Here is a 12,984-nt window from a genome sequence, read left to right on the forward strand (position 1 = left end):
GATTGTGTTTGGAATGCTAAATAAAGATGAATTTTTTTTAAAAAATGATCAAAACAAGAAAATAAATCAAAATAAAAATTAATGGTTTTTTGACATGTTTTACCTGGGTCATGGGTCAACTCAAGTTTTTTCTAGGTCAAGTTGGGTCAATTTTTTCTTAAACCCAAATCTCTGTTATTGACTTATCGGTTTGATTGACCGTCGTAACCTGACTCGGAGGTTGACTAGGAGTAAGGTTCGAATTACAAATTTGGAGGGTTAACTTGGATTTTTTTTCGAGTTAATAATAGGATAAAAGTGATTATTATCATAATTTTAGAACTCGATTTGGGGTTTCACTCGGGACAAGGCCTGAGTCACGAGTCTAGTTGACTATTAACTTGAGTCAATATAAGAATAAAAATAGTTATTATTATAGTTTTAAAACTCGACTTAGAGATCGATCTAAAGCAAGGCTCAGGTCATAAGTTAGGAGGGTCAATGTAAGGATAAAAGTGATTATTATCATAGTTTTAAAACTCGATTAGGGGGTTGACCCGAGGTAAGTCATAGTTTAAGATGGTCAACTCGGGTTGATCCGGATCAAAATAAAAAAAACCCAACTCGGGATCAACCTGAGAAAAAGCTCGAGTCACATGTTGGGAGGGTCAACCTGAGTTGATCTAATTTTTTTAAAAAAAATCAAAACAACCTCCTGTGGACCAAAAAAAATCAAAAAAAGTCAATGGATTTTATTATAATTTAGGTTATTATAATATTATTAATTTCAACATTTAATATAAACTAAAATGAAAAAAAATAACATCTAATTAGTTTTTTAAAAATATGTAACTTTGATAGTAATATATATTAAAGGTAGAATAGACTTGTATATATTTTACCGTGACCTTATATTTGAATACCTTTTTACATCTTGATTTAGTAAACAATATATGTTATAATCTATACTTCAAACATTGGACAAGATAAGAATATTAATGTCATTATAATGTGGTGTTTTATTTTATTCAATGTTTTCTAAACACAAAATAAGATAAATTATTCAGTTCAATCTAATGTACACCAAACACAAGACATGATAATTATTTATCTAGTCCAATCGTGTCCATTCTGATCATTATTTTCCAACATACCAAATGCTACTTTAGAGAATTTGTGTATTTTTATTTATTTTTTCTTTTACAAAATTATTTAAACATTTTTATCTTGACATAACCACTCTTATTCACACTTGCAATAAAAGAGACTGGACGCAAAGAGATGAGAGATGGAGATGATTGGTTAGCACATCTAAGCATTTAGATGATCATTGGATTGTATTTGGTTAGTGTTACATAACAAAAAAATATAAACATATTTGGAGATGTAAAAATAAATATCTCTATAAACAATTTTAGAATTAATTTTTACTTTCAAAACAAGAACAAAGTTACAAAAGAACATGATACGAACCTCGAGGGTAAAAACTCATGAACCCACACACAAGAAAACAAACAACTCAAGAAAGTTAAAATCATATTTAATGATAATAGAAACTTGACTCAATGATTACCTGAACCAAGGTAATAAAGTTATTAGAATGAAAGCCTCAACCCAACGACTATAAGGAATTACAAATTGATAGTGTAAGGAAGAACGCTACAAAGACAATTAATCCTTGATAAATTCAATGAAGAACCATAAGCAATCCTCACAAAAGCACACAAAATATTATTATGAAATCAAAGTCCCTAAAAAAATCTAAATACAAGTTAAATAATCCTAGGTAAAAGCATTCTAAACAAGACTTGATTTATCCGAAGAGCAAGGATATATCTCCATTGTGCTTTGTCTTGATAGCATCACAGAAAATTCTCTTTGCTATGGTTATGTCAAATTTTTTGGCTACCAACATGGGTACAAGGAGAATAAGATTCAAAATATAGTTATATTAAAGGGAGGTGGGTCTTTTCTTTGGTTGTGTCTAAGAAAGATTGAGTTTTATAAAGGGTATTTTTAGCCTTTAAATTTAGGTTTATCACCTATAAAAAATTTTAAAAATAAAAAATAAATTCCTTTTTCAATTTGCAAAAGAGGAGAAAAGAGCTGGATAGTCACTTGAAGAACATATAAAGTCATCTGGATGAGTTTACCCCACTACCCCCTCCTTGTTTCAGGTTAGGGCAATTTCAGAGGAGTAAAATAAGGATTAGACAGTCATGTTCTTAATCAATGTAGGGCAATTTTGGCAATTCAGCAGAATAAAGAGGGTTGAAACTTGAACTCAAAGATAGAAGGGTTTTTTTTTTTTTTATCTATCTATCTTGCCATGTGATTCGAAATTTGGAATGAAGCAGAATTTCTAATAATAAATTTGCAGTTGTGGAAATAAATCTTGCTAATACATGATATTATCATTTGAGGCAATCACAGTGCCCCACAAGTAATGTTTTCCTCAGTTCTGGAAACCTTTGCTCAAATTCTGCAATTTAAGATTCTGTCTGGTGATTCTTGATTGGTAATTAATCCACACTAATATGGTTAAGTAATAAGGATGCCCTACAGCAACATGCAAAATCTTTACATATAAATATCGACCCTACTCAACACCGAGACTAGGAATCATAATAGCAGACATTTCTTGCTTATTAGAAATGAAGAACCTATCTCTCTTCCCAGTCTTCTCCATGCTTGTCTTGTTCTTCTCACTTGGTAATTTTCCTCTCACCCCTCCATTAATTTTCTATATCCCCTTTCAATCGATGGAAGCTAGTATAGCTGCCTTCCGGATATTAACAATTTGGAGTTTTTGACATAGACAGAATCCACGTTACTGCATGGCTTTTGATTCTGTATTCCTTGTAAATACGTGGTTTCTGGGTTACCAATCCTGGCGCTATTTAGCAATCTTTTTCTTATATATTTATAGTATTCTATCCCTTTTGTTCTACTGATTCTTGATTTTGTTTTTCAATGGATGATTATTGTTAGGAGCAATTGGAGGAGAGGCAGTGACCTGTGGTTACAGTCCTATTAAAATTCTGAATTGCTCAAAGCTGGCTTGTGTTCAGGAGTGCGTTGACAAATATGGTGGTTTTACCAATGGTGCATGCATCGGTATTGACAGTTGCTGTTGCAGAGTTATTTCACCATGAGAGGCTCCTGTTGTTTGATTTTAATTGAGCTTAAATTCTATTGAATTTGGAATAAAATATTTCTTTACATTATCACACATTTTATTGAATAAAAATAGCTTTTTTCTTCAGGTTAAAGGGATTGTCTAGTTGATCTTGAGCTATATAATTTGGATAATCCACTAGCTCCTCCAACTTTTTTTGGTCTCTCTTACTATGGCTTATGATTTGCAACAATTTCTTTGATAGATTGGGATGTACTCTACTGGATCTTAATTTCACCGGATTGTGTTGTTGACAAAGTTACTAAAATCAACCTAATTTATCATCCGGTTCAAAGTTAGGATCATGAGTTAAGTAAGCTAACTTGAATCGATTTAAATTGATATGGTTTCAAAATTTTTAAAAAAAGTTAAAAATTGTATTTATTTAAAAAAGAAATTAAAAATTAAATTTAATTGAATCAACTTCAACTTAGGTTATGTTTGTTTCCCGGAAAATGATTTTCAGGAAACCATTTTCCAAACTTTCCTGTGTTTGTTTGCCATTAGAAAAGTTGGTCAACGGAAAACACTTTCCAGTCAAAGAAAAATTTGGCTCGGTTTCCAGGAAAGTGTTTTCCTAGAAAATTTGGGCGGAAAGCACTTTCCGAAAGTTGTGAAAAATTTAGAAATGTCATATTATTTGCTGATTATATCAAATTTAGTCCTCAAACTTTTGATTGCTACATATATTTTGTTTTGAATATTTATTTTTCAATTTCATCTCTTAAAATTTAATTTTTATATTAACTTTGGTCCTCATTTTTATAATTGTTATTTGTTTTTCCCTTATCAATTTTTTATTGAAATTTTTTATCTATCAAATTTGATCCTCATTCTTTTGATTGTTACTTATTTTATTTGAAATAATTTATGAAATGTTAATTATTATTATTTTAATTTCTTCATCTTTCATCTTTTTTTATTTTTTAGATTTTATTTCTATTATTTTGATTATTATTTATTTTATTTGAGATAATTTATGAAATTATATTTTTTTTTCAATTTCATTCTCATTCAACTTTTAAATTTGTAAGATTTGTTCCTCATTATTTTAATAAACTTGAGAAAAATAAAACATTAATAAGTTATTTTACAGCTTATTTTTCATGATATAACCAAATACTGGAAAGTATTTTCCAACTTATTTTTCATTACACTATCAAACATCAGAAAATAATTTATTTTTCCGGAATTCACTTTCTAAAAGAAAACTATTTTCTAATAAATAAATGAGAACTTAATTTAGACTAGATTTCAAGTTTGCACCGTTTAGTAAATCCAATGGGAGCCAAATGCTATAAAACGAGCAAGTATATAAAAACAAATCTTGTTCAAAATAGAAGTGAAATTGAAGTAAGAAGAAAAGAAATTCTCCTCACTTTAAGCAATTACGTCCTTCTTAATTGATCCAAGACCTTCCCTTAGTAATTAATTGTATAAAACCTCGATAATATTAATAGAAAAATGCACGAGAAAATAGAAAAATCTCAAGTTTCCTGTACTTGCAAGATCAAGAAATCATATAATTTTAAATATATGTATAATGCAATTTCTATTAATTCTCAAAAAGCTAATTTCCCTTGATTTTAATTATATGTATTAACAACACCTATGGAGACAATAGGTGCTATGAAGAGGGAATTTACTTTTTCTTTCCTTCTCGAGAATATATATAAATATATATATGCCTGGAAGGCTTTTCGATGCCTATAAGTTTTTTTTTTTTTTTCTAGTAGTAATTAATTAAGCGCACAAGACAAGAAATTCAGTCTTGAAAAAATGGGGGTGCCTTGGATAATATACGTTAGGAGATCATTATGGTTTGCAAATAAGGCTAATTAGCTCCCTAGGAATAGGAATCACGTTAGGGGAGACAGTGGCTGGCAAGGCCTCATTACAGAACCTCATTGTATCATTTTCTGTCATGGGTTGGCATTTTATTAATGCACGACACCTTACTCTGGTCATTCAAGGACAAGAGAGCAGAGGAGCTCGCTTCTAAAACACGAAAATGGCAAATATTCGGCGCCGTTTGGAATTGTCTTTAAAGCAGTGTTTTATTGTAATTTAAATTTTCATTTTCATTTAAAATTTATTTTTTATATGTTTAAGAATTTAATATATTAATATTAAAGAAGTAATAAATTATTTTAATATAATTTCAAATAAAAAACGCCACCACGGAAGCATAACGACGAGTAGCGTAAACAGCAGGAACCTTCTCAACTAGCCTGAGTTCTTACTTTTGGGTGTGGGTGGCTGTACACACCACCAAATTCCAAATAGCTGTTGACACCCAGAATCATGAGGTGTCGACACTGTTATTCTGAACCTAGCTGTTGATCGGTTGATGTTTTACCATAAATTTACCCGATCCAAATTGCTATTTCACAGGCGAATGCAATACTTGCAGGTCATTCCTGTTGCACTACTGGGTGCCAAGAGGAAACACCCAACCACCACAGCTAGGATTTGACATTGCACAAGCAAGCAGGCACGATACAGGTGGAACGAAATTTAAAAAATTTCAGAAAATTTCAACAGACGCAAGTTAAACAGCATGACATTAAACAGGGAAGTTCGTTTTAAACCTACTGGTTCAAAAGCATTATTTACAGAAAAAGACATGTCTTGTATATCACCATGTGCTACAAAAGGAGAAAAGTGTTGTATATGCCTTCTTCTTTCTGATCTTTCCGCATCCACAACTGCGATGCGTGCCGATTGATGTACACAAGTTGGTTGGTTGGATTCTGCAAAAAAATCTCAGATGGCCACACAAAAGAAGGGCCAACTATATCAACAGTAAAACATAACATCCTTGACATTTTCTTTGACGACTGGAAGAGATCGGGCCTCCACACTCCTCCCAGTCGCACCAGTAGAACCACTGTCTGATGTTTCACCCTCAATGTAATACCGAGCCCTAAAAGCTGCCAAATGGGCGTAATATGCAGGGGGCACTGCATGATTTCACATGTTAAATATTACCATTCTGATGGAAATAATTAAATTACATGTAAAAATAAAAATTAAAAAAAAACACTGAAAAAAAAAGAGGGGGAGATGATGGTCTGACCTATGGAAACAGACCGAGTGCATCTTGCATACCTGGAAAGAAAATTTAAAAAAAAATCAAGACTACCAAATTGTACAATGCAGAACAAACAAACTAATTCTTCAAAAAAGGATGCCAAAACATTACGTGTAGCACAAATTGTTAGTGAGGGTTTGTAAGCCATCAGCAGTGAAGTTGTTTTCATCAAACAATACATGGTAGTGTGTAGGTCTGCTAGTTCCCTGCAAGTATAGATGCCGAAAAACAAGTCTTAATATTTTATTTTTTAATCGAGTTGGATGTCATATCCTAAACAGGATCACTTATTCATCATTTATTTCAACGTGTTGACTGTTGGCAGAATCTTTTACCTGAATTCCAGCGTGACTGTTAAGGTAGAAATCAAACTCTGTAGGGTGGCAAATTTTAGTGTCCACGACCGTGCCTAAAACAATTAAAAAAAAAAAAAAAACTCAGTTCTCAACAAAAAGACACCAAAACTGTTAGGGGAAGCAAAATTCAAAACCTGGTAGGATATTGCCACTCCTGTCAGTCAGATCTCGCTTGCTATGGTCAGCAGGAAAGAAGCGTGTATGATGCCGTTTCTGCACTACAACAAAGGTAACCGGAGGACAATATCCTTCTTCCAGGGTGCCACATGCCTAGAAAGATTTAAAATCATGCATATTAAAAGGCATAAAAGTTTTACTATTGACTACATTACAGGAAAAAAAATATTGACTAGCTCATACAAATGGTAAAATCGAATGCAATAATCATGCAAGTAGCACTAGCTGGCATAGCTTACTGGCAGTGAACAACAACCAGGAACAAACACCACAATCCACATAAATGAGAAAAAGTTATGGATAGTGTGATCTGTACAACACAGTTAGCCTTCTCTTTGGACACACCACATAATAGCAAACACCATCAAATCTAACTTGACCCATCTAGCACCTTAAAACATGTATGGCCGACAAAGTATCAATAGACCACAGCAATGTTATCCTTAACCAGTAACACAATACCTCTCGTATCGCCTGCATCTCATGTAGCAGAACTTGGCTGAATTGGCCTTCACTTACACCATCTCTGTCAAATGAATTCATATGGTCTCAGCAATCTAACACAAAGGGTTATGACTTTTCTGTTATCCAATGTCAAAATTACCTATAGAATATAATTCTATGAGGTTTTTGGCCCGTTGATCTTCTGAATGCAATAAACAGCTCCCTGCAAATAGAGTCAAAATGATGGCAGTTATGAATCTTCCAAAAATTTCACATTGGGGGAAGGATGCATGTCAATTCCTTACCTGATCATTCCGCTGTGAACTAAACCCTTTTGTGGATCCTGATATTTTTTGTAAAGATCCTGAATAATTTCCTCGCGATGAGCCTGTGCAGAGACAAGTCCTCTATATTTGGTTACCTCTGGCCAGTCCATAGAAGCCACTACCTGTATCACCCCAACAAACTATTTAATACAATGAATAAAATGCAAAGGATGCATAATAGACAACCTAACATGAAAATGATAATTAAATGATAAAATCCGGCTCAACATACTGCTGCAATCGACGGGCTAGAGTCTTCCCCTGGCTGTGGATGGGTCACATCAGCACCAAAAATAATAGTAGGAAGATCAGTAACATTAGGAATTCTTCTTTGAATAGCATCATTTAACACAGTGTTCCGTCCACCAGCCTAGAAAGATTCAATCCTCAATTTAATACTTCATATGACTAAAAGAGTGTGAAGGAGGAAAAAAATAACAAAGGAAAATGAGCAAACCTTCACATTAATTTTGAGAGCAACATTTTCCAGGTATTGTTTGCTGAGCTTCTTTGCCTGCTGGGGCTGGCAGCATTGTGAAACTATTCCCAACTCAGTTTCACAAATACGTTTGATTTTCCCTACAAGCAAAAAAGAGCTTGTTTACAGGACAAACAACTCAGACTATGAATTTCAAATCATATTCTGTAACCAACCATAGGATCCACTGAAATCAGGTAGAATAATGATCAGCAGTTGAAGCTGTTTCCCCTTCTGATTTGCAAGTTTTGCAGTACATTTCTTATGAACATCATGAAGAGCCTTCTCAATATGCCTGGAATCAGCTGAATGTATCTGAATAATGGGATCTGGGTGGAATTCCTAGCATTTTGTACAAATCAACCCAGAGTCAATCTACCAAAATAGCAACAAAACCCATGGGAATAAAAATGGCAGAAAAAGAGTGAGGGATGAAGTCCAACCATTCCTTTGCTGTTGCACATATCCATTAATTGCCAACAAAATTCAAATGGCAAGTCTCTCTGCACTCTCGTAGAAAAGTTCACACACGTCCAGAAATCAATTTTGCCACCATTCACCATTTTCTGCAAAACCATTATTATAGAAAGTCATCTCATCATTGAGTTCACTACATTTTTCACACTACAAACACACACATCAACAGTACATGAGAAACACAATTTCACAGACTCCAACAAGTTAAGAAATCCCTTAAATACACAAACATTATGATGCAAGTTGGTTTTTGCTTTTGAAGCACATTCACCATTTTTTTCTATGCTAGAACTACAACTACTTTTCAAGCAGTAAAATCAATTCCAAGCAGTCTGGTAAATGTGGAATAACCAGTGAAACATTAACACTCAAACCCAAGCTTCCTCATTAGGCAAGCCTGTATCACAAATGATTTTGTTAACCATCACTTCACCTTGTTAATCATATTCCATTGTCCCAAGTGTGGATCCACTCTAGCTTCTCGCCCTGTATCATGATATTTAAGCTGCAAGACCATAGTAAAAAGTGATGTTAATGCTGTTAATAATTAATTCATGACATACGACATGAATCCAAAGCAGAATGCATAATTACCATGGGTGGGGGTAAAACTCGGGCATCAACCGATGTTAGTTCTTCTTTCACTTGAATACCAAATTCATTCCTTACAAGCACATTCCTACTATAATCGTTATGCGCAACCATCTACATGAGGATGGAGGGTGACTAGTTATAACTTATAAAGCCAAATATAAGGGGGGTAACATATATAAACCACAAAAATAAAGATTAGCAATGATAGAAACAAAGATGTCGAAGAGAGATTATTTGCCTCCTTAATGCTATTTTCCCTAGCAGAAGGGCGTTGACAGGTAGCTCTTAAAAGTGCAGTGACTTGTCTTTCATTTAGTTTCTTTGTGTATCGCTGTCCTCCAGCAATCTTACAGAGCTGCAATACGAAGAAAACCAAAATAAGCAACCTAATTCAGAGCCATATGCAGAGGTACAATAATCTTAGGGACCTCATCTAAAACAACAAACCTCCATGGGCAAATAAATGGGTTTCGCATCAGTTCCGGCTTGAAGGGGAGGCAAAGATGTATATTTCAGCCCAATATTGTATCTGTCCCAGAAATACTGATGGACAGACACCTTTGTTTTCTTATCATCCAGAGTAAACCTACATGACACAAAATTGGTAGAAAGTTCAAGATGATAGGAGATTGAGAATCACAAACATAGTCTAATAACATTATTAATATCTTGTAACACAATTTTGTTTCTTAAGATTAAGCTAGCTTCAGGATCATTTTTAGTAGGTTTGGCCCCAAACAATAAAGACTAAAAAGCTATGTTAGACAGACACAATAAATCAGCCACCACCATAAAAGTTACTAAATCCTTTCAAAGACAAATAATTGCTTCAGCTTTCAAAAGAATTTATGTAGACTCAGTTTTACACATTGTCAATAAAATTCAATAACATATTAAAACAACATCCCGAGTTATTTTCCTTACTTTCTAAGGATTCTTAGGAATCTCAAAAATACAGAAACCTTATCAACAGTGTCCACAATAGTATTTACAAGCTTCAAAATCACAAGAACATCCGCATCCTTGTAATGTGAAGCCAGGAGACTTACATTGTCTTGTCTACTGGTAGATTAGATATGCCAGTAACCTTGAAGCTTCTGGCATAGTCCCTGTATGAAATTTCCACTTTGATTCCTCTTAAGGCCCTTTTCACCTGAAAGTTGCACCCGAAGATATATACAAGATACTTAAACTTCAATGTGGTAAAGGAGAAAAAATGTGGGTAATTCGCAAGAATGACTTTGTGCATTACAGTAAGCAATGAAGTTACCTTAACACGATCCTGATCAGAAAGAGGCCTTGACAAGTCTCTGAGATTGAAGTACTTGGCCACAAACTCAGTCACCAAAATTGGCTCATAAAAGGATCTGGCTGACACATCTACAATACAAAAGTAAGATATTAGAGGGGTGAAGTTCTCAACAGAACTATAGTTAGAACAAGTATCAATGCATCAATTTTAGATAATCAAAATGAATGCAAGTAAATGAAGCTATACCAATATTTAAAGAGAGTCCCATTTGGGTTGGCCGAAGACTTTGATAGTAACCTCTCCAGTATTCTATTCCATTACCAAGCTCGCCTTTTTTGCCCAAATCAAGTGAGAAGAATGACCTCCCAACAGTAACGTACCTAGTCAAAAACACACACAAAGGTGAAGAGAAAAGAAAAGGGAATTTACATTTTCTAAACAACTGAGTTGAATTACTTTTCTGATGGTGATGCTCTGAGAACAATGTCAAGGATTTGTATGGTTTCCTGTGGAACATCCTTTTGTCTGCCACTTAGGAATTCCTTTAAATGATGCATATCAACTTTGGATGCATATTTGATTGCCACGTTAAATTGACGTTCCTTTCTGCGTATGAACCAATGGCATGAGCAAGTTTGTTTTAAAACGAATACAGTAATCATAATCTTTTCGAACAAACAACAACCCAAAATCACACAGGCATGGTAGAATAGGAATTACTTGACAGAACTGGATGAACTAGCAGGATCATTCTTCTCAACCAACTTCACGACAAATTCCTTTGCTTCAAAAGGCAATGCCCCAGCAGTGTATAGACTTTTCCTGCCATCATAAGCTGGCATCCTATTGCCCAGGTGGGACTCACGATAAGAACGAACAAGCTGAGATATTACATCTCTATTTACTTTCTTCGATGTAATTTCAGGAGTTATTGCCACCTAATCCAAAAACCAGGCCATCAATCAAAATTCTCAACGTCAAATAACTTTTTTAACCACAAAGAAAATGACTTCCATAAAATAAACTAAAAGGTTTGTTATTGCTGAAACATGTTATCCACAAAAAAATAAAATAAAACAAAAATAAAGGGCAAAAACACCCCTACTGAAAATTATAATTAACAATATGTATACAAACCATTTCATCGTGGAAAAAAAAACGAGAAATTCCAAAGAGAAAACAATAAATATAATAAAAAATCTAGAAAAGAAAAAAATCGAAGTCAGCTATAGGGTCACTGCTAAAAAAATAACTGCTTTTAAAAACAGGTTCTTTATTAGTAGAAAAAAAAATAAAGGAGCTAATACTATTAAACAAACACAAAACAATCCATATACGGTACTGAAACCCAACACAAAAGGTACGTATGTACATACACAAAACAATACGTATATTGGACGATCATTTACGTAATGAAAGAGAGGGAGGGAGGGTTACGTACATCGTAGTGAAAGAGATCTCTATCAGAAACCTCAACTACAAAATGATTTGCTCTAATCGTACATTTCCTTCCTATCCTTCCAAGTTGTGGCCGGGGCGGAGGCACAATGGCCTTTGATGACACAGGCACCGACCCTCCCGTCGCACTAGTACTTCCAAATGACAATTTTTTTGCGATCTCTTGACTCAGCTCCTCCATCGAAGCCGAACTCGAAGCCGAGGGCGGTGGCGCATTCGAAGATGATGCCATTTCTTGGGGAGTTGATGAGGTGGACGGACCTGCGGTTGCAGAAAGGTAGCCGGATGCAGCAGGGGGGGGAGCACGAACAGGTGTTGGAGACGGAGCAGGAGTGAAGCCGCCTCTCCGGCCACGGCCTCTACCACGATCTCCACCACCACCGCGCTGAAAAGACGGTGACGGAGTTGAGGAGCCCTGGTCAGGGCGAGGTTCTGACGATCTCCGGCCACCACCACGGCGAGACATTGTTACTTAGCGGTCACGCTTTTGCAGAGAGAGAGAGAGAGAGAGAGAGGAAAGGGAGTGAGAAGAGCTTTTTTTCTAACGAGGGAGTAGGGAAGTGGCTGTGGCTATATAAAAGGAAGGAACGAGGAAAACGGAGAGACGTCTGCTGATGACGTGTGAGAGAGAGTGCGAGATTGGGGGAGTGGGGCTCCCCGGAAGTATTAAAGTGTTAGTGATTGGCGGTTATTTTCATGACTGTTATGCCCTCGGTTTACGGGTATAAATTTCAGATGTGCCGTAATGGCGGGGGAGGGGGGTTTGCTTGGAACGGTGGGTCACCGGTTAGTTTGGGGGCTTCGAGTAGTTTTTCTCATTGATAAAAATAATTTACAATCTAGCTCAATTTAAAAAAATGAAAAAATAGTACAATTTAGGTATTTATGTTATTTAAAATAGCGTGATTGCACTATTTTAAACAGCATAATTTAGTTGTATTAGTTTGCAAAATATTTTTGTTGACTCTGTTATTTAAAAAAAAATTAGGTCTAGAGTGTGTGAAGTTAAATAAATTAGAAAAGAGTGCTGAAAATATATTAATATTGGAGCACTTGGTTATTATTTGGAAATAAAAAAGATTAAGATAATAAAAATAAAAATATATTTGGTTGATGAGATAGAAACATAAATAAAAAAATTCTTATATAAATTTTAGGGTGAATTTTTATA

At 34.6% G+C, this 12,984-nt stretch overlaps 1 protein-coding gene across 2 annotated transcripts; it reads right to left on the reverse strand.

Moving 5' to 3' along the window:
• Nucleotides 1-5,673: 5,673 nt before the first annotated feature.
• LOC7472995 (protein argonaute 5) lies at nucleotides 5,674-12,368 on the reverse strand. 2 transcript variants are annotated; one of them, XM_024594526.2, is made up of 22 exons: nucleotides 11,797-12,366; nucleotides 11,076-11,293; nucleotides 10,812-10,961; nucleotides 10,602-10,735; nucleotides 10,374-10,483; nucleotides 10,153-10,256; nucleotides 9,551-9,689; nucleotides 9,342-9,458; nucleotides 9,104-9,214; nucleotides 8,943-9,014; nucleotides 8,476-8,598; nucleotides 8,209-8,374; nucleotides 8,012-8,133; nucleotides 7,787-7,924; nucleotides 7,534-7,676; nucleotides 7,389-7,451; nucleotides 7,247-7,310; nucleotides 6,742-6,877; nucleotides 6,587-6,660; nucleotides 6,363-6,457; nucleotides 6,237-6,268; nucleotides 5,674-6,120 (listed from the first exon to the last, which is right to left on the reverse strand). In XM_024594526.2, the coding sequence occupies exons 1-22, from the start codon at nucleotides 12,277-12,279 to the stop codon at nucleotides 5,957-5,959; spliced, it is 2,958 nt and encodes a 985-aa protein (XP_024450294.1). In that variant the 5' UTR covers nucleotides 12,280-12,366; the 3' UTR covers nucleotides 5,674-5,956. The 2 variants fall into 2 exon arrangements, with proteins under 2 accessions (XP_024450294.1, XP_024450336.2); XM_024594568.2 differs by lacking the exon at nucleotides 6,742-6,877 and having other exon boundaries at nucleotides 5,971-6,120; nucleotides 11,797-12,368.
• Nucleotides 12,369-12,984: the final 616 nt, after the last annotated feature.

The sequence above is a fragment of the Populus trichocarpa genome, chromosome 1 (genome assembly GCF_000002775.5).
Source record: "Populus trichocarpa isolate Nisqually-1 chromosome 1, P.trichocarpa_v4.1, whole genome shotgun sequence".
In the NCBI taxonomy this organism is placed as follows: domain Eukaryota; kingdom Viridiplantae; phylum Streptophyta; class Magnoliopsida; order Malpighiales; family Salicaceae; genus Populus; species Populus trichocarpa.